This window comes from Clarias gariepinus, chromosome 3, assembly GCF_024256425.1.
Source record: "Clarias gariepinus isolate MV-2021 ecotype Netherlands chromosome 3, CGAR_prim_01v2, whole genome shotgun sequence".
NCBI classification, from domain to species: domain Eukaryota; kingdom Metazoa; phylum Chordata; class Actinopteri; order Siluriformes; family Clariidae; genus Clarias; species Clarias gariepinus.
Genome location: NC_071102.1, coordinates 45392616 through 45414933, shown reverse-complemented (window position 1 = coordinate 45414933; position 22318 = coordinate 45392616). Strand labels below are relative to the sequence as shown.

The 22318-nt window shown below is 34.4% G+C and overlaps 1 protein-coding gene across 4 annotated transcripts; it reads right to left on the bottom strand.

Annotated features, from left to right (window-relative positions):
* Nucleotides 1-10423: 10423 nt before the first annotated feature.
* On the bottom strand, nucleotides 10424-13415 carry LOC128519653 (uncharacterized). Of its 4 annotated transcripts, none has more exons than XM_053493459.1 (6): nucleotides 13320-13415; nucleotides 13013-13195; nucleotides 12851-12913; nucleotides 12429-12521; nucleotides 11851-11940; nucleotides 10424-11318 (listed from the first exon to the last, which is right to left on the bottom strand). In XM_053493459.1, exons 1-6 carry the CDS (start codon nucleotides 13357-13359, stop codon nucleotides 11269-11271), a joined length of 519 nt encoding a protein of 172 aa, XP_053349434.1. In that variant the 5' UTR covers nucleotides 13360-13415; the 3' UTR covers nucleotides 10424-11268. The 4 variants fall into 4 exon arrangements, with proteins under 4 accessions (XP_053349434.1, XP_053349435.1, XP_053349432.1 ...); XM_053493460.1 differs by having other exon boundaries at nucleotides 12429-12512; XM_053493457.1 differs by having other exon boundaries at nucleotides 12851-13195.
* Nucleotides 13416-22318: the final 8903 nt, after the last annotated feature.

Sequence of the window (22318 nt, the reverse complement as noted above, 5' to 3'; positions counted from 1 at the left end):
CCTGTTGAGTCTGGTTCCTCTCAAGGTTTCTTTCTATTGCCATCTCAGGGAGTTTTTCCTTGCCACTGTCGCCGTCACCCTTGGCTTGCTCATCAGAGACATTTCATTCCTCATTCATTCATTTTATTATTATCTAGACACATTTTTCTCACACATACACACTTCCAAAAATTTTCTTTTGACCAAAAATGACCATTGTTAAAAGCGCTATATAAATAAAATTGAATTGAAAAAATGTAATTGAATTAAATTAATCTTTGTGCCTACCTAAATGAAGATCCGGACAATCTCTTCAAAGAATATCTGGTAAGTAATGCTAATAATTACTGCACAAGTAGCGGTATCGTTGGGCCACAAAATATTTAGCCTTCAAAAATTACAAGTTAAAGCTGCTATTAGACAGCATCAGATCACAGGTGTACTTAGGAAAGTGTTTTTAAGTTCGTGAGAAATCAGTGTGGACTAAAAGTTATGATCAAATACTAAAAAAACATTTACAGGAAAAAATACAAACCGGCTCTTTGGAATTCTGTATTTGACCTGTGATTTATTTTTTTTCTGCATAGAGGGAGCTTGAGCATATTGTATTTGGCATCTACAGCATCAATGATTAGGAAGGTGATGCCACGACCCCTCCACCTGTTTAAGTGCTTCACGACTTGGGAGACGTCGTTACTGCACTGCATGTTTAGAAAATGAAACTATTATTTGAGGTACTGCAGAAGATCTTCCTCCAGCTGGATGCTACCAGACTTTTACCAAAGGTACAGATGTTTAAAAACAAACTTTGAGTAAACCAACATCGAGCATTTGAGTTTGTTGAGTTCCACATGAAGACCTTTTTTGCAATTATTGAAAATATTTGGATGTTTTGATTTGGATGCAATATATTTAGGCTTTGCAGAAACTTGTGGGGGGGGGGGGGACTGTTTGTATTTGATAGCAAAAAATAGGGTAAATTATGTTCATTTTATCTTAATATGGTAAATCAACTAATGTTTAGTTGGTATTATTGACCTTAAGGACAAGGTTGTGCATTTTTCTTTTAAAGTTTTATTTTTTTTAAGATTCATACAGTGAGAATGATTGCTTTTCTTATGTAAAACATATCCAGAATACTATTGAAAGAAAAGTTGAAGATAACCAACTTTAATGTTGTTTTTTTGTTAAACACAATCCCCTCCCCCCTTTAAATGTGTCAAAGTTGACAGTAAAGTTGAAAATTTTGGAAAAGAAAAAATTAGAATATGTTGCATATTGTGTACAGTATATCTTTTGTATTGTTGGACCATAATATTCTACATTTTTCGATTTCTGTGCTGCATTTCAAACAGTGCCAATTGTTATTAAGATGCTTGTGACACTAATGTGAATAAAGGCTCTTACAAATGTTAGTTGAGTTTACTGAAGTCATTTGTGTAGAACTTGTTGACAAGTAAAAAATTTATTAAACCCAACATTTTTTTTGATTGTGTGAATTCGATTGTTAGTGTTTTATGAAAGTATGTTATAAGTTGTTCCCTAATAAACAAAAAAATAAGTTAAATAGAAATATTTAAATAATGTTCAATGCTTGAATAATGAACACATATATTTTAAGTTGGTTTAACATAATCCAATGTTAAGATAATGTGGTGTAATCATGCGGAACCACTGGCCACTATTAAATCATTTTTAACCAGAGTGTTTTAAATATATATATATATATATATATATATATAGTTTATAACCAATTCAACAGCTGTATTCAAATTCATGCAAAAACAAGACTCTTTGTACTTTGGCCGCAAAATCACACGTAGCAAATCTCTTCCTGACACTTTCTCTAGTTCCAGTGTGACTTCATTAGTCTTCACCAGCTCTAGAGGTGCAAAATCACAGAAGAGGGGAAAAAAAGTTCTCAGAATGAGTTGAGCACGAGGCACAGACTGAATATGGAATTATATATATATATTTTTTTTTACAGACTCAAAAGTTTGGGAGAAATACCCATTTATAAAGATTGTAATAAGTAGTTATTAAGTAAATTAAAATGTAAAAGTATCCTATTATAAATAGTCTGTTTACACTAGTTTCCTAATCTTGCTTTCGCATAAATGATCTTTTGAGCCTCGTCCTTGTGATTCCCAGTCGGAAATGAACTAAATGTACAAAATTTTACTGCTAGAGCTGAAAAAAAGTACAATGCTAGCGTAAGCAAGTAACTAATTAAAGACTGACTTTGTCTGCTTTCTTTCTTGGAATGAAACCAAACTGTGGCTTCCACAATAGCCGCTCATGAAACGTTCCAGTGTTCAGTCACTACACATCAGTATATAACTGCAGTTAATACACTCATCAGACACCAGGGAGGTCTTTCTTTTCTTATTTAGTTTTTCTTTTTCATGGTGTGGTGCAACAATAAAGAAAATTTCTCTACGAGTTTAAAACACTTCATTTCATTGCACACTTTTTTTTTTATATGTAACATAATAATCTGCTGCATTTGACTAAAAATCATAACATACTTTCTCATTTTCATCATACGTTCCCACAGAAACATGCACCTGTTGGTCTTTAAAGGGTCATGGGAAATCTCAAAATAGTGAAAGAGTAAAATAGCAAAAGATTGATCATACATAATAAACATAACAGAGGTCAGGGTACCTGCAATGTATTAAAAAAAAAAAAAGGTGATAAATTATTTGATCAAGCGGAATAAGAAGAGAGGTCATAAGCTCATGACCATGGATGTGACTCACCTGCAGGCCTACATGGGGCTTCTAATACCAGCTGGTGTGTGCAGGTCCCGATGTAAGGCTGCTTCTAGTCTGTGGAATGCTGACATTGGAAGATCAATATCTTGTGCCACTATGGCCCTGGAAATGTTTCGTATCATATCGATGGTGCTCGGGTTTGATAATCGTGACACAGGAGCGTAACTGAAAAACTGGCGATAAGAACAGTGTTTCATGTTGTAATGAAACATTGAAACACAATGTTATATAATAAATACCATACGTTTTGGAATGTTTTCTCCCATTTTACTCTCAATAAAATATATTAAACTCATTATGGCTGAAACAGGACATTGCAGGACTGCATTGTGCGATAGTAGTTTTTATTCAAAAAAGTAATGATGTAAAACCTAAAAAATATACTCTCGCTACTCTCTGAAAACTTGATTGAGTTCAAAAGATCTGTAGTTCATAATTTTGCATAGACTATTATTATGCAGGTATTCTTGCCTCGCATCAAAAATTGACCTGGATCATAATGTGATGGAATATGAACATCATGTAAGAGTTAAGAGATGTTTTAGGAACAATGAAAAAATATTGTGAAAATATTGTATTGTATTGTATTGGTACCAATATTGTGTGACAGGTTAGGGAGCAAAAAGGAAGGGAAGGAAGTAGAAGGTTAGTGAGGACAGTACATGTTGCAGGGTCAAGGAACAGTGAGGCAGAAAGGACATTGTGTAACATTAACAGGAAGTAGTTAAAAAAGTACAAAGAAATTAGGATGTAAGCAAAAAAAGAAAAGAAATTGGTGACTAAATAAGAGAACAGGGGAGATGGAGTATAAAGAGAAGAATCGAAAGACAATGTGATTTTTACTGGCGAAAATGAAAGGAGAAGAGGACAGGGAGAAGAGGGAAAGACCCACGCCACCACCAGAGCTGCATGAAGAGGCATGACAGCCCACCAAACTAAAACACTGTCCAAGCTCAAACCTCCAGCGAGACATATTGATCCCATGATGGGAGTGACATCATGATATAACAGTAAAATGGCAGACACACAAAGCTGATGGGTCGTTTGTGTAACGGTCACTGAAGCAGCAGATGAAGCTGGAAAATTAGCAGCATTGAGTCGACATGCATCCTGTGTTTAATAAAGATTTAAAAAGAAACATCTCCGCTTAATGTGCTTTTGTCTGATGTATGTTGCGCATAATGTCTGCGGAATAAATGTTATTTAAAGTGTGCGCAGAGTACAGCTGTCACGGAACACCACCAGAGGGCACCATGTTCCGGACTCCATTTTGTTTTCATTTGTGGTTTTTGAGTTTCTTGTAACGGACTTTATTTCCCAGAGTGCACCTCGGTCAGGTGATGGGAGCGCACCTGAACCGAGGTAGCTAATGAAGTTCTTTTTAGATTCAATTTTATTTATATAGCGCTTTTAAAAATTGTCATTGTCGCAAAGCAGCTTTACACAGTCATAAGAATTATGAAGAATTATGGAAGTTTGTATGTAAAAGACGACTTTATATGGGAGGAAACCACTCTGCCCCAGTTACGATGCATGCATGTGAATGCCTTTGTGTCTAAAATTTGTAAACATGGGTCAACACCCTAAAGATGCAACACATGTATCATATAATCTATGAGCTGCTATAGAGTATGTTGTCCCTGTGGCAATGTTGTGTGTATGTACGGTTTTAGGTTTGTGTGCTTTTTCCCTGGTCCTCAGCATGGCAACTGAAGGACAAGAGAGACAACAGCGTCTGGATTCTGAATTGGTCTCATGGATAGGATGAGTGAGACTTTTCAAATTCCTATCATGTGGACTTGACAGCATGGGAAACATATTTTAAATTATATACTTACAAAAGCATCAAGTCCCATGACCCAGGTGCGAATGCATTGTCGAGTGCATATACACTGGCAGGGTAGGAATGTTTCTGGATAATTTAGCTATATAGAGAGTTTTTTTCACCTACCCCTGGAGCAGAGGTTTTTATTTGTTAAACAGAGCAACAAAAGGTGATCTTGGCCATGTTACATGTTACAATTACCCCTTGTGTGCATGCAGTAAGGTGCACTACACACCTATACTTACTCCCTAAATTAATAACAAAGGGGAAATGTAGAAAGTCTGGCAGTAAAAGAGATTAAAAGGGAAATGTAGAAAACCTTTGGGATTTCAATTATATATCATTCATCACATGCATCTAAATCAAACCAATTGTATCTTATGTATTTAATTCAATTTTATTTAATTGTATTTATTTAGCACTTTTACCAAGGGTCCTTGTCACAAAGCAGTTTTATGGAAACAAAAGAAATTTTATACTATATCAAATATATTTTTAAAAAAAATCTCAAATCCACATGCAATCAGTGGAAAGTTATGTTCTTAGACCCAAAATGTTCTTAAGGAAGTAAATTGCGACATAGTGCTGACAGAAAGAGGAATTTTATCCAGACGACAGGACATTTAAAAAAATTAAGATCAAATCATTTACTCAGAATTACTGAGCACAACGCAGGAGAAAAGTTCACAGATGGACTAACTTCCCCTTTTTAGAGAGCACATGGTGCTGTAATTACAGCAAATAAATAACTATTTAATCACTCATTAGAATTGTTACCGTAATCACAGGTGGGATTAACGCTGGTCGGGATGAGTAGAAAGTAAGACTGTTACTGTTAGAAATAAGTAAGACCATCCGCCAGAGCTAGAGAAGTTAAAAAGTCCTCATTACCTCATGTCCCATTAAATAGTAACAGATCTATCCTAGCTTGAGACACTGACTTGCGCATGTAACATAAAAATTAAGGAGCTAAACAAATAATAATATAATGAATTAATAATTACTAAAAGGTGGATCAGACTGTAAAGAAACATAGGAGCAACACAGTGGTTTTCAGGTATATAAACCCAGGCTGGAAACGGAATTAGCGAGTTTTTCTTCACAAGCTCTTTTGATTTCTTTGCAGGATTTTTTGTGCGCTCTTTTTTAAATACAAAAAGAAATGTGTAGTGATGTCATTGGGTCCTGTTAGTTTATCTTCATCTCTCCTTCCCTGGTATGTTCACCTGCAACTTGTTTTCCATGTCAGTCACATGGTTGAGTTTTAGATGAAGATTTGACTTAAAGTTCACTTGCTGAAAATAAAAACTTCTGCCTGGGTCACATGCCATGTTTTTTTGTGATTCATAACACCGCTGCAGTTTGAGCAAGTCTAGCCTTGTGATGTTGAAAGAGAGAGAGAGAGAGAGAGAGAGAGAGTAGCGCACTGAAATATAAGCATGAATAATTACATTCAAATTTAACAGAATTTACTGATACTATAGTGTACTAAAATTTAGGCTGTAATTTATGATTTTTGTAAATTGTGACAATTATTATTTTGAGAATAAATATATTAAGAAATATGCCAAAAATAAATTGAAAATCAACGTTGGAAATCGCCCTGAAGTTGCACTTAAAGTAGATTTTTCTATAAGATATTACTGGAAGTGTAATTACTGTAGTTTAAAGGATGTCTGAAGTTTAATTCAAAAACTGGTAAAAGCATGATGTTAGTTTAGTTTTTTTATATTAGTTGATTTTGCTAGTATATTTGCTGAATATTACACTCTAAAAAATAAAACTGTGCTGTACTCAATTTTTTTGAGTCAACTTTAAAACATTAAAATAAATCTAAAACTTGCAAAATCGTGTAAAATATACTTCATGAATTGAGTACAAGTGAGTAAAAAAATTAAGTAGACCTGAATAACTTTATTTAGTACAATGATGTACAAAATTGAGTAAATGTAATGAAAATCAGAATTAATGCAATGGTTACCCCGAGTGAAAATGAGTAAAATAATTAAGTAAATATGATTGAAATGCAAATAGAGCAGAGGATTTTGTTTGTTAAAAAAAAGCAACAAAAGGTGACCTTGGCCATGTTACTCTTGATGATTACAAGCTGGTGGTCACTGGGGCCAAGCCGAGAAATTTAACTAAACTAGTACTGCTGAGAGAGCTATTTCTGTAGTGACTATAAGGCATGATTGGCACTTATAGTGAATCATTACTAATTGCTCTTTCTCACTTGTTAGGGTACAGTTAAAGAACTAGACCTGCACTGCAGCGTGTCCTGATACATAAGGTTCTATTATACTGTACATCTTCAACTCATTTCAAGGGGCGATCAAAAACCTCCTCATGTCCTACAACTCACTTACTATCAATGAACATTTCAATGAACCCCTTCTGGGCATGCAGTAAGCTCTGCTACACATACCTATACATATTCCCTAATTTAGTAAGAAATGGGAAATGTAGAAAATCTGTCAGTAAAAGAGATTACAAGGGAAATGTAGAATTGTTCTTAGGATTTTAATTACATAATATATCATTTAGCACAAATATGTTAATCCAACCAATTGTAACTCATGTATTCAATTCAATTAAATTTTATTTGTATAGCTCTTTTAACAATGGTGATTGTGGCAAAGCAGCTTTACAGAATCAAAAGTAAAAAAATGTATATCAAAAGTATACTATATTGACAAAAGTATTTGCTTGCCATTTGGAGAATTCTCACAAAGGCACTTCTGGATAAATGGTAAAGAATTCCCATAAACCTTGTGGAAAAGCCTTCAAAGAAGAGTTGAAGCTGTTATAGCTGCAAAGGGGGAGGGGCCAACATCATATTAAACTCTATGAATGAAGATTTTACTCAACTTCATATGCATGTAAAGGCAGGCGAGCGAATACTTATGACAATGTTTTGTATATCAAATACATCAAAAGTATCTCTATCAAATTACATGCAAACAGTGAAAAGTTATGCCCTTAGACAAAAAAAATGTTCTTAAGGAAGTAAGTTGAGACATAGGGCTGACAGAAAGAGGAATTTAATCCAGACCATGAAAAATTATTAATTATTAATATTAATAAGTATAAATTAAGACTAACTTTCCCTTTTTAGAGAGCACATGGTGCTGTAATTACAGCAAATAAATAACTATTTAATCACTCATTAGAATTGTTATCATAATCACAGGTTTCATAATTCAGTAGGTAAGTAGACAGTAGTAGCAGATCTATTCTAGCTAGAGACACTGAATTGTGCATATAGCATAAAAATTAAAGAGCTGAACAAATAATAATATAATGAATGAATAATTACTAAAAGATGAATCAATATTTTGGCTGATGTAAAACAAATACTTGTAAAACAGTAAATACCAATACAGTTTTAAGACCTGTTTCTCACAGGAAATTACTCCTTTCCTTTCCTTCCAAAAAACCATTGAAAGCAAGACTAAGCAATTCTTTGAATCTTTGAATCTTAAATCTTGTACTTGTATATTCTGTAACTCAAGGTTAAAGTTAGCTATTTTAAAAGAACAACTTTTGTACTAAGTGTATTTAGGCTGTAATTAAATTATACAAAAGCCCAATTACAAGTTTATTAAGTGTACTCTTATGTGCTAAAGGGGAACAACTTCAAGTATACTTAGTACACTTAAAGTATATGGCTGTGCGTATACCTGAGTAATTAATTAAAATAAAGTATATCCTAAATACATTATAAGTACATTACAGCAACTTTTTACTGTGTTACAATTAACTAATTAATTGATTTAGATGAACTTTCTAAGTTGCAAACTTTATTTTTTTATAAGTTGTGATCAAATAATAATGCTGGTAATTATATTAACTTAATTTTGCATTTAATTTAAACTTAAATCTCATTGTTAATGGGTTGAAAACAAAATTTAAGTTGTCTTAACTTTAAAAAGTTGGCATAATAAGTTAATTTTTTAAAGTTATATCCTACCCCCTATGCCTGGACGTATTGTGTGTTAGCAGACTTATAGGCTAACCAAACTCAATATAAACAAAATTTCATGGTGAGTAACACTTCAATTTACATCTAATAGTTTTACTAAAGTAATGAATTTGCACTTGTTTCATTGAGATATCTGCTCAGCAAGAGAGCTGATCGGAAAAACATTATTCAAGTTTTGCTAATTTGACCATTTGACTGTAAGCTACATAATGTTAACTAATTTCAGTCACAGCCACAGTTTTTAAAAGTCTTTTGTTCATTCACATAGATGGCTGTGTGCTTCCACTGTAGGCAAATTGTAGTAGCAAAGAAGTAAAAGCAGAGTGTTTTTTTTATTTTAGTTTGCCTGTATTTTAGTTACTTTTGTAATACAATTCAAAGTTAATATTTTCTGGGTTTTGTGGTATTTTTCATAACATTAAAGGGTATGTTAAATGTTGGCATTGTGATTCTGACAGTATCACTGAGGTGTATGTGTCCACCTGAAATTAATATTTTGCATCAATAGTTATTCAATAGACATTATCAATCTAATTAGTGTGTTGTTAAGTTTGTCAATATTGTTTTTAAAAATAGGCTGTAAGTGCAAACTGTAAATTTATCTCTCTCATTGGAAATGACTGGTGTCATTCAGAGCTTAGTCTCTTGGAATGTTCTATTACATGCTACTTGGCTTTTGACTGTTATATAGAGATTTGCCTAACTTTTTTGCGATAGCATAATTTATTATGCTTAGTTATTCTTAATGAGGGCCAGTTGAATTTTGAGTTTTTTATTTGCATTTTGTGCAAGATTTTTATATAATTTGTTCTCATACTAAACTGCAGTTGAAAATAAAAGCTAATTGCACAAAAATAATGGTTGAACTAGTGTCTTTTTTTTTTTATCTACTACATTAACAAAAAACAAAAAACCCTACATAAAAAGAAACCTGAAAAAAAAAATCTATTTGGAGTCACTCAATTTTTTAAATGGTTGCTATTTTAAATTTTTTATAAATTATTATAGTAATTAAACAACATATAAAATTGCTTTAAAACAATATGGTAAAGCCATTTGGAGCAACATAATTTATACGGGTTATCAACTTAAAAACTTGCCTTTTGTCTAACAGTTAATAAGTAAGGGGTAATTAAAATAATCTTTGACTGAAGAGGAAAAGCTAATTCCCCCAACGCAAAGAAGCTTGTTGGTTTAAAATAATTTCAAATGAAGTTGTCATAACTCAAAAAGACTAATGCAAAACGTTGCGTTAATTTTTTTTGTTAAGTCTAAACATTTCTTTTTAGAGTGTATACAGTAAACACCATTCTGTACTACTGTATTGCAAATGTGTTACCAGTATACTAAACAGGTTTAGAATAGAATAGCATAGTCTTTATTGTCATTGCAACAAGTACAACGAAATTTAAAGTGCCATCCCTCAATGCAACCTTGAAACATAATCACGTGCGCGCGCGCGCGCGCACACACACACACACACACACAAAGTGTACATTCTGCTATTGCACGATCCACGATATTTTTTTTGCATAAATTGCATTAATTGAAGAAAAAAAAGCATAAATAATTTAAACTTATTGCACATTGTTTGAACCGTTTTTTTTATAGCAGCATTCAGTACTCTTATTGCACTGGGATAAAAACTGTTTTAATATCTACTGGTTCTAGTTTTTAATGTTCTATATCGTCTGCCAGACGGCAGTAGATCAAACAGTTAATGGGTGTGAGTTGTCCTTTGCAATTTTATTGGCAAGTTTAAGGCAGCGGAAATCGTGTAAGTTAGGACCTTTTTATAAATGCTAAAGGCATTTTCTACACAAGCATGTTTTTGAAACACATCAGTAATGACGAGGCAGATTTTCTTCATAAGTTCAACAGATTTAATTTGCATCAAGTTACAAAAATAACAATATAAAATCTCCTGTATTAGTATACTGTATTAGTTAAAACCTGGTGTGTTGATTCTAGATGTTATGCAGAGACTCTGAAAACATGCTAAAAGCTACAAAGCTTAATGTACCTATCAGAACTGACGTACATAAAGATTCAGCAATAACACATCACAAAAGTGAGTTCCATGGCACAAAAACGGGTTTGAACATGCATGAGAAAGAGAGTAGTGCACTAAATGTAAGCACATATTAATAAGCACATTAAAATTAAACAGAAAATATAAAAAGATTACAGTATGTTAGAATTCATATTCTAATGTATGATTTCTGTATATTGTTAGAATGATTATTTTCAATATATGTAATATATTTCTGGAAAGTGAACTATAATGCTAATATTACGTTATTGTTATTTAGTTGTAATTATGAAGTATGTTTAAAGTATAATTCCAAAGATTGGTAAAAGCGTGATGTCCATAAACTTTCGATATATGTTCGAATAAAAATTGTTAGTATATTTGCAGTGTACTATAGAAGATGTTAATTTACTGTATTTGTAATAAATGATTTTTTTTTTTTTTTTGTTTTTTTTTGCACTAGGGACTTCAGTAATATGAATCTTTCAAATCACCTCTGTATGAACTGAACAAAGAAGCATGTAGAAATCCCTAAAAAAATCATCATTTCATCTAAATAAACACACGACTTATTTGCGCCTCATTTGGGAGTTACAAAGTCGCAAAAGAGCTGTGTGGGGTCATTCCAGGTCACGGGTTTGAGGGCCTTATACGAGCGTATGTGGTGTTGTGGTCACTTGTCCTGACGGGTCTGTTCATCACCTTGTGCTGCACCTCTGAGTACTGAAACAGAGAAGTGAGACTCATGTCAAAACATTAAACACACTTGGGGACAATAAAATGCATCATATATTTTACACCGTACTGAGAATCTGAGGAGAGATTTGTGTTGGTGTGTACGCTGTTTTAGCTTTAGCACAGCGCCGCATATACACAGCAGCTCGGGAATGTTACCGTGCTATCTGACAATTCTGTGATTTTAAACCATTATATTTTTTCTCTAGGGTCATGATGAACTTTATTTAACGATAATACCTTTTGTATTTTAATTTAAATATTTATTTGAACAAAAGTACATTAAATTCGCTTGTACACAAATCATAGGAATTATTAGTAATAGGATTCGTTAAAATAATACAAAATATTAATGGACAAAAATATCTATGGCAGAAAAGTTTTGACTGCAAAAAAACATCAGCTTAAAATCAACTGAACTTGAGTGCATGAACGATAAGTTTTTATTATAATTTTAAATATTATTTAATTATTCAAACTAAACTAAAAGGAAATTGTATAGAAGGTTCAGTTCCCCTACCACAACATTGGGAACGTCCTGACGCAGCTGCAGGGACTGGAGGTTGTGCTCGAGGTTTTGGAAGTGTTCTGCAGTAAAGAACTGTAAAAACTAAAATAAAAGTCAAAATTAAGTCAGAAATAGCCAGGACTTTATTAATATATCTTCAGTTGAAGCTTGTGTAATAATAATTACTGATAATACATTATATGAATTATATCACTGAACTTATTTTTTAAAAATTAAATTATACATTAAATTTATAAATTATAATTTAATTGAACAGTAAGATGATAGAATATTATTACGTACACAGTTACTGGATACATAATGTTTATTATCCACAGTAAATAATCTACAACTAGTTAAATATATCACAGTTATGCGACTAAAACAGATAACTTAAGCATTAATAGATTGTATATTTTGTGCAGAAATGTTGTATTGAAACCCTTCAGTCTTTTTCTAGTGTTTTCATGGACAACACTAAGTTTATTTGAGCTTTCAGAATAACAGATTTGAATTTTCAGTTGAGCAGAAGTATACTCTAAATATGTTCTCATTTATTAACAGCAGAATACACAGTAAATAAAACTTACCTGTAGCTACAACAGCCAGAGCACAATTCATAATTACTGATCTGATGAGAATCGGGAATTGCTGGTCACATTTATTCAGATTCTCTGAAATTTTTTTTTAAAGAATATCAGAAGATGTGGCTTCAACAAGTAACAAATTCAAACAAATTACTGTATTAAGACACAAATATATTATATATAACTACTGGGAGAGTTATGAAAATGATTTTTACTTTGAGAACGACCAACAGGCCTTCTATAATTTTAGAACTACGAAATAACAGATGAAGGATTTGTTCTTGGCACATTTAAAAAGAAACATTATAAAACATGTTTTCATTTCTGCATTACAATTAAAAATATAAAACCAAAGTGTCTTTCATCAAAAACATGCAAGTGGTTATTAATAAATAGTAACATCATTTCACTTTGAATAAACTCACCAGTTGAGTTGTTCTGGATGTAAAGTCTGATTCCTCTGCTCATCTTGGCAGGTAAAGCTGTTTCTAAACAATAATACACACCTAATTCATTAGTACTGATCCTGTTTATATATAAAGTGCCTTTGAGCTTTAGTGAGAAAGTCTTTCTGAGGGTCATGTTACTGTAATCTGGAGTCTGCATCATCCTTGAGTAAGAGCGTAATATAAACACTGGAGGTTCTGACGGCTTCATCAAGTACCAGTACACATCACTTTCAGACACTTCACACTTGAGAGTCACATTCTGTCCCAAATGTACCGACTTCTCTGTGAAACTCTGTGCAGCTACACAGCACACAAGGAGATCTAACAACAAATCAAACAAACAACAAAAAACGTATACACATCAAACACAAATCAAAAGTTAAGATCTCACTAATGTGCACAAGAAGATATATAAAGTAAAAGGGTAATCAGTATCTTTACTCACAGAACCAAAGTAGAGTTTTCATGCTGAGGCTGGAGCACATGATCACAGGAGCTCTGATCTCACCCTACTTCAGTCAGGAAACACTTCAGCTGTGTTTTAAATGCAGGAGAGCAGAAGTGCTCTGACCACAACCTTTCTTTCCTAAAATCTCCTCCCCTCTTTGTAGTAAAAATATACCCTCATGTATATCTACAGCATTAAAGTATACATACATGTCTAACTAAATAAGAACAGACAATTTATATTTGAAATATTGCAGTTCGGTTGGTTGCTTGTCAGGGAAATAAAATATATAACAATTTTCTCCCTACTTTAGTCTTAATCACATTTCCAATTACCACCCATCAGCCAGACAGTCATCAACCAGAGAAGAAAAATGCCAACAACTGATAGAATTTATTCATCTACAGACAAAATATTTTATCCTGAGAAAGATTCATTTGTTTCTATGATATGCTGATGCTGTTTCAATGTCCTATTTTAGAGTGTAATTTATCTTATTTGTAAATGTGTATTAGTCATTGCTAAAATTATCCTGCTAATAAGACAATGGCTCAATAGTGAAAAAAAAACCCCACTTTTGTGTATTAGCCTACAAATATATTCAAATCTTCTATAGAACATTGCAGATATACTAACTTGTACTATCAGTTAATATATAACGAGATATATCTCGAGATTAAAATATTAAAAGAGCCCTAATGCAGGGCTTTAAAGGGGGTCAGTGAAATAGGAGTATGTGAGAGTGCTTATGATACACACGGGAAGACCTTTCCCTTTGGAGCAGGGAATTATTAAATAGAAGCTAAAAGGAAAACAAAAGGAAACTGAAAACACAAAATAAAGAAAAACTATATCCTCTCGAGGCTTATGCCCATACCGAGGATTTATACGAGAGTATATGATGTGATATGATATCTCTCTCTCTCTCTCTCTCTCTGTCTATATATATATATATATATATATATATATATATATAAATATATATATATATAAAATATATACTTTTATATATATATATAACTAATTTATGCAAGTTAGGGCCAAGCCAGGAAATTTAATATTGGTGTAAAACAGACCTGCTAACTGACTGCACAGTGACATAATGCAATATCTCACTTTTTAAAAATGATCTGTGGGTAGACACACACACACACACACACACACACACACACACACACACACACACACACACACACACACGTACAGGTCTAAAGATTAATTTTCTTTGTTGAAGTTAGTGTTTTTGATAAATTTAAAGGTAACTTTTAGTGATAGAGAAAACATGTTAGAGAAATGGTCATGCACTGCTTGTTTGTGCTTGACTGCCATGGTTTCCCTTGGACCTGCATCCCTTGGATGATCAGAAGGATCACAGACGAAGTGCAATGTGTAGCCAGTTCTTATGATGTGTCAATCAGCTCGACTCGCCACGCCCACTTTGTCTCCAGTGTTTCTGTTTGGTCTCTATTGGAGTGCAGGGTTACCATGAGGTTAAAGTGGTTGCCATGGAAACTGGACAAACAAGTCTTAAATTTCACCACAGTTGACATTTGAACTCTTCGATCACGAGTCCTGTGGACTTGCTGATTAGAATGAGGGCCTGTCCACACGGGGACGCGTTTCGCTGTATACGTATACATTTTTTATCGTATTGGCGTTTCGTCCACACGTATCCGGAGTTTTAGGAGACTGAAACCGCTATTTTTTGAAACCGGATCCCAAAGTGGATAAATCTGAAAACGACACCCTTGCGTCTTCGTGTGTACGACCAATCCGTATATTTTGTGAAACGATGATGTCATCACATCACGTGTCGGCTGCGTCACACGTAACAGCAACAACAATAATGGCGGACTACATGATTGTGTTTGTGTTGCTACAAAGCCTACTAGCTTTAATATACATGCTTCCCTTGGGTAACATCATTATAAGACATGAAATTAGTATATATTGTTATGCTGATGATACCCAATTATAAATCTCATCTAAACCAGACGAAATACCTAAGTTGTCTAGATTAACCGAGTGTGTCCAGGACATAAAAGATTAAATGACCAATAACTTTCTTTTACTAAACTCAGATAAGACAGAGATATTACTCATCTGCCCCGAAAACCAGCACACAACAGATTTCACAATTCAGCCTGTGTTTAGAAGGATGTACTGTTACTACTAGCTCAACAGTAAAAGACCTGGGCGTAATATTAGACAGTAACTCGTCCTTTGAAAATCACATTTCAAATATCACAAAAACAGCCTTTTTCCATCTTAGAAATATCGCCAAACTTAGGAGCATCTTATCCGTATCTGATGCAGAAAAGCTAGTTCATGCATTCATGACCTCCAGACTGGACTATTGTAATGCATTACTAGGTGGTTGTCCTGCATCCTCAATAAACAAGCTTCAGTTAGTCCAAAATGCAGCCGCCAGGGTTCTCACTAGATTACAAAATAGTTTTACTTACATACAAGGCTTCAAATGGTTTAGCTCCCACATACCTAACCAGTCTTCTGATACTCTATAATCCACCACGCTCCTTAAGATCACAAAACTCCGGACTTCTGGTAATTTCCAAAATTTAAAATCTACAAAAGGGGGCAGGGCTTTTTCATATTTAGCTCCAAAGCTTTGAAATAGCCTTCCAGACAGTGTTGGGGAGCAGACACAGTTCAAGAGTAGACTCAAGACGCATCTCTTTAATCTGGCATATGCGTAACTCATCCCATAACCTCATACTTAAGTACATCTATCCTGAATGGCAACTACGCTAATTCTCTCCATCTGTTCTGTACTTTTCTACCCATCCCGAGGCATCTGGAGATTGTACCAGCTTCAGTAGACAAAGGCCAACCCTGCAAGGATCCTGAGGCATCCAGTGAAGGACCAGCTCCAGCTGGATTCTGCTTTATGATGGTTGGAGCTACACATGCTGCTCCTGTGCTTCCAGTGATCCAGACACCATCTGCCCTCTGCACCTACTGACTCATCCCTATGTTGAACTGGACTTAAAAAGTTCATTTAAAGAACTTCTGTTATACTGAACTTTCACCTGCATAACACATATGATATTATATAATTTCTTTCTGTTTTAACCAGATGAGGATGGGTTCCCTGTTGAGTCTGGTTCCTCTCAAGGTTTCTTCCTATTGCCATCTCAGGGAGTTTTTCCTTGCCACTGTCGCCGTCACCCTTGGCTTGCTCATCAGAGACATTTCATTCCTCATTCATTCATTTCATTATTATCTAGACACATTTTTCTCACACATACACACTTCCAAAAATTTTCTTTTGACCAAAAATGACCATTGTTAAAAGCGCTATATAAATAAAATTGAATTGAAAAAATGTAATTGAATTAAATTAATCTTTTTGCCTACCTAAATGAAGATCCGGACAATCTCTTCAAAGAATATCTGGTAAGTAATGCTAATAATTACTGCACAAGTAGCGGTATCGTTGGGCCACAAAATATTTAGCCTTCAAAAATTATAAGTTAAAGCTGCTATTAGATGGCATCAGATCACAGGTGTACTTAGGAAAGTGTTTTTAAGTTTGTGAGAAATCAGTGTGGACTAAAAGTTATGATCAAATACTAAAAAACATTTACAGGGAAAAATACAAACCGGCTCTTTTTTTCTGCATAGAGGGAGCTTGAGCATATTGTATTTGGCATCTACAGCATCAATGATTAGGAAGGTGATGCCACGACCCCTCCACCTGTTTAAGTGCTTCACGACTTGGGAGACGTCGTTACTGCACTGCATGTTCAGAAAATGAAAATATTATTTGAGGTACTGCAGAAGATCTTCCTCCAGCTGGATGCTACCAGACTTTTACCAAAGGTACAGATGTTTAAAAACAAACTTTGAGTAAACCAACATCGAGCATTTGAGTTTGTTGAGTTCCACATGAAGACCTTTTTTGCAATTATTGAAAATATTTGGATGTTTTGATTTGGATGCAATATATTTAGGCTTTGCAGAAACGTGTGTGTGTGTGGGGGGGGGGGGGGGGACTGTTTGTATTTAATAGCAAAAAATAGGGTAAATTATGTTAATTTTATGTTAACATGGTAAATCAACTTATGTTTAGTTGGTATTATTGACCTTAAGGACAAGGTTGTGCATTTTCCTTTTAAAGTTTTATTTTTTTTAAGATTCATACAGTGAGAATGATTGCTTTTCTTATGTAAAACATATCCAGAATACTATTGAAAGAAAAGTTGAAGATAACCAACTTTAATGTTGTTTTTTTGTTAAACACAATCCCCTCCCCCCTTTAAATGTGTCAAAGTTGACAGTAAAGTTGAAAATTTTGGAAAAGAAAAAAATTAGAATATGTTGCATATTGTGTACAGTATATCTTTTGTATTGTTGGACCATAATATTCTACATTTTTCGATTTCTGTGCTGCATTTCAAACAGTGCCAATTGTTATTAAGATGCTTGTGACACTAATGTGAATAAAGGCTCTTACAAATGTTAGTTGAGTTTACTGAAGTCATTTGTGTAGAACTTGTTGACAAGTAAAAAATTTATTAAACCCAACATTTTTTTTGATTGTGTGAATTCGATTGTTAGTGTTTTATGAAAGTATGTTATAAGTTGTTCCCTAATAAACAAAAAAATAAGTTAAATAGAAATATTTAAATAATGTTCAATCAAAGTTAACTGTTCATGTATAATGAACACATATATTTTAAGTTGGTTTAACATAATCCAATGTTAAGATAATGTGGTGTAATCATGCGGAACCACTGGCCACTATTAAATCATTTTTAACCAGAGTGTTTTAAATATATATATATATATATATATATATATATATATATATATATATATATATATATATATATATATATATAGTTTATAACCAATTCAACAGCTGTATTCAAATTCATGCAAAAACAAGACTCTTTGTACTTTGGCCGCAAAATCACACGTAGCAAAGCTCTTCCTGACACTTTCTCTAGTTCCAGTGTGACTTCATTAGTCTTCACCAGCTCTAGAGGTGCAAAATCACAGAAGAGGGGAAAAAAAGTTCTCAGAATGAGTTGAGCACGAGGCACAGACTGAATATGGAATTATATATATATATTTTTTTTTTTACAGACTCAAAAGTTTTAAAGACCCATTAATAAAGATTGTAATAAGTAGTTATTAAGTAAATTAAAATGTAAAAGTATCCTATTATAAATAGTCTGTTTACACTAGTTTCCTAATCTTGCTTTTGCATAAATGATCTTTTGAGCCTCGTCCTTGTGATTCCCAGTCGGAAATGAACTAAATGTACTAAATTTTACTGCTAGAGCTGAAAAAAAGTACAATGCTAGCGTAAGCAAGTAACTAATTAAAGACTGACTTTGTCTGCTTTCTTTCTTGGAATGAAACCAAACTGTGGATTCCACAATTGCCGCTCATGAAACGTTCCAGTGTTCAGTCACTACACATCAGTATATAACTGCAGTAAATACACTCATCAGACACCAGGGAGGTCTTTCTTTTCTTATTTAGTTTTTCTTTTTCATGGTGTGGTGCAACAATAAAGAAAATTTCTCTACGAGTTTAAAACACTTCATTTCATTGCACACTTTTTTTTTTATATGTAACATAATAATCTGCTGCATTTGACTAAAAATCATAACATACTTTCTCATTTTCATCATACGTTCCCACAGAAACATGCACCTGTTGGTCTTTAAAGGGTCAGGGGAAATCTCAAAACAGTGAAAGAGTAAAACAGCAAAAGAGTAATCATACATAATAAACATAACAGAGGTCAGGGTACCTGCAATGTATTAAAAAAAAAAAAAGTGATAAATTATTTGATCAAGCGGAATAAGAAGAGAGGTCATAAGCTCATGACCATGGATGTGACTCACCTGCAGGCCTACATGGGGCTTCTAATACCAGCTGGTGTGTGCAGGTCCCGATGTGAGGCTGCTTCTAGTCTGTGGAATGCTGACATTGGAAGATCAATATTTTGTGCCACTATGGCCCTGGAAATGTTTTGTATCATATCGATGGTGCTCGGGTTTCATAATCGTGACATAAGAGCGTAACTGAAAAACTGGCGATAAGAACAGTGTTTCATGTTGTAATGAAACATTGAAACACAATGTTATATAATAAATACCATAAGTTTTGGAATGTTTTTACCCATTTTACTCTCAATAAAATATATTAAACTCATTATGGCTGAAACAGGACATTGCAGGACATCACATTGTGTGATAGTAGTTTTTATTCAAAAAAGTAATGATGTAAAACCTAAAAAATATCTTCTCGCTACTCTCTGAAAACTTGATTAAGTTTAAAAGATCTGTAGTTTATAATTTTGTATAGACTCTTATTATGCAGGAATTCTTGCCTCGCATCAAAAATTGACCTGGATCATAATGTGATGGAATATGAACATCATGTAAGAGTCAAGAGATGTTTTAGGAACAATGAAAAAAAAAAAAAAAGTATCTTTACTCACAGAACCAAAGTAGAGTTTTCATGCTGAGGCTGGAGCACATGATCACAGGAGCTCTGATCTCACCCTACTTCAGTCAGGAAACACTTCAGCTGTGTTTTAAATGCAGGAGAGCAGAAGTGCTCTGACCACAACCTTTCTTTCCTGAAATCTCCTCCCCTCTTTGTAGTAAAAATATACCCTCATGTATATCTACAGCATTAAAGTATACATACATATCTAACTAAATAAGTACAGACAATTTATATTTAAAATATTGCAGTTCGGTTGGTTGCTTGTCAGGGAATGTAAATAAAATATATGACTATTTTCTCTCTTCTTTAGTCTTAATTACATTTCCAATTTCCACCCATCAAATTCAAATTCAAATTCAAATTTTATTTGTCACATACACAGTCATACACAGTACGATATGCAATGAAATGCTTAGACAACTGCTCGTGACCTAAAAATAACAGAATATGAATAGGAATAGGAAATAAATAGAAAAATTAAAATAAAGGGTAAATTTAACTAGGAAAGAATAAAATAAAATATACAAATTAAAGTTAAAAGCTTGTTTTTTTGAGGATGCAGGACAACCACCTAGTAATACATTACAATAGTCCAGTCTGGAGGTCATGAATGCATAAACTAGTCTTTCACTGTCGAGCTGGTAGTAACAGTACATCCTTCTAAACGCAGGCTAAATTTTGAAAGCTGTTGTATACTGGTTTTTGGGCCAATAAGTAATATCATTGTCTTATCTGAATTTAGTAAAAGAAAGTTATCGGTCATCCAATCTTTTATATCCTGGACACACTCAGTAATTACGTAAGTCTAGACAACTTACGTAATTCGTCTGGTTTAGTTGAGATACAGTTTATAATTGGGTATCATTTGCATAACAATGGAAACTAATCCCATGTCTTCTAATGATGTTACCCAAAGGAAGCATGTATATCGAGTACAGCAGAGGTCCTAAAACTGACCCTTGTGGGACCCCATATTTAACTGGCATTACACCAGACAGTTCTCCATTTAGATCTACAAAATGGTATCGATCAGACAGGTATGATCTAAACCATTTTAATGCCTATCCCTGAATACCTATGTGATTTTTTAATCAATCAAATATTATCATTTATAATTGTCACGGTACTCCAGGTCACGCCCATATCTCATCAAGGTCATTATCACCTGCACACTCCTGCTCCACGATCCATCCCGCTTCTTGCTTTTCACCACCTCATCCACCGACATGCCTTCAGACAACACCTCTCTTCCAGATTATTGTGTGCTATTCATGCCCAGTATTCCAGCATTTCTCCCTGCTTTGAACCTCTGGATCACGACCACGCTCTGTTTTCATGACCACGTCTTTGTCTCACGCTAAAGATTCTGTGCCTTCACAGATTTACTGTTGCTGACCCTTGGATTTGTCTTTCGACCACGAGCTCTAATCACGGACTTTCTTGGTTGCCCATCTCTGAGCTCTGCCTGTTCATTGACCTCAAGCTATCATTTCGGATCTAGCATCCTGCACGATTCTTCTGCCCCACTCCGCGGGACTGTCATTACCGATAGAAATTGGCGAAGCCCAAAAAGCGTTAAAGCTCCCGCCTTGACGATGGTGTTGGCCAATCCGTGACAGCCTTTACTATGACTGGGTCCATCTGAATGCCTGATGGTGAAATGGCATACCCCAGGAGGGAGGTGGACTCACGGTGAAACTCACATTTCTCAGCCTTGACAGAGTTTATTTTCTAGCAGACATTGAAGGACCTGACGCACGTGGAGCTTATGTTCCTCTAGGGATTTGTAGAAAAATTTGAATATCGTCAAAGTAAGCAAACACAAAAACGTTGACAAATTCTCTGAGAACATCATTAATGAGTGCCTGAAAAACCGCCAGTGCATTGATCAGACCAAACGGAACAACCAGGTACTCATAATGACCCATAGTGGTGTTAATTGCAGTCTTCCACTCATCACCTTTTCTAATCGTGACCAGGTGGTAAGCATCTCTTCAGTCTAACTTGGAAAATATGCGGCCATCCTGGAGTAACTCAAATGCAGTGGACATGAGGGTAAGTGGGTATCGGTTCTTGACTGTAATCTCATTAAGGCCTCTATAATCAATGCAGGGTCTGCATTGATTATATCAATTTATATAAATTGATATAATCAATGCAGATTATCCTTTTTTGCCACGTAGAAGAAGCCTGCCCCTGCTGGGGAGGAGGAAGGGCGGACGATTCTAGCTGAAAGTGACTCAGATGTATTGGCTTCTCTCTCGGGATGTGAGAGAGAGTAGAGACGCCCTTTAGGTGGAGTGGTGCCTGGAAGAAGATCGATGGCACAGTTGTATGGACGGTGAGGAGGTAATGAGATGGCACATGACTTGCTGAACACCTGGTGGAGAACAGGTGTGTTTGGAGCATTGGATGAGGTGGTGAAAAGCAAGGAGCTGGATGGATTGTGCAGCAGGAGTGTGCAGGTGATCATGACCTTGACGGAGATATGGGCGTGACCTGGC

Bases quoted from the DNA above. Each gene is read 5' to 3' on its own strand.
- LOC128519653 (XM_053493457.1), bottom strand. From the start codon at position 13,359: ATGTGCTCCAGCCTCAGCATGAAAACTCTACTTTGGTTCT. The intron at 13,196-13,319 runs GTGAGTAAAGAT...ATTTGTTGTTAG, and splicing joins GAAAACTCTACTTTGGTTCT to ATCTCCTTGTGTGCTGTGTA. The intron at 11,941-12,428 runs GTAAGTTTTATT...CTTTTATTTTAG, and splicing joins TCTGGCTGTTGTAGCTACAG to TTTTTACAGTTCTTTACTGC.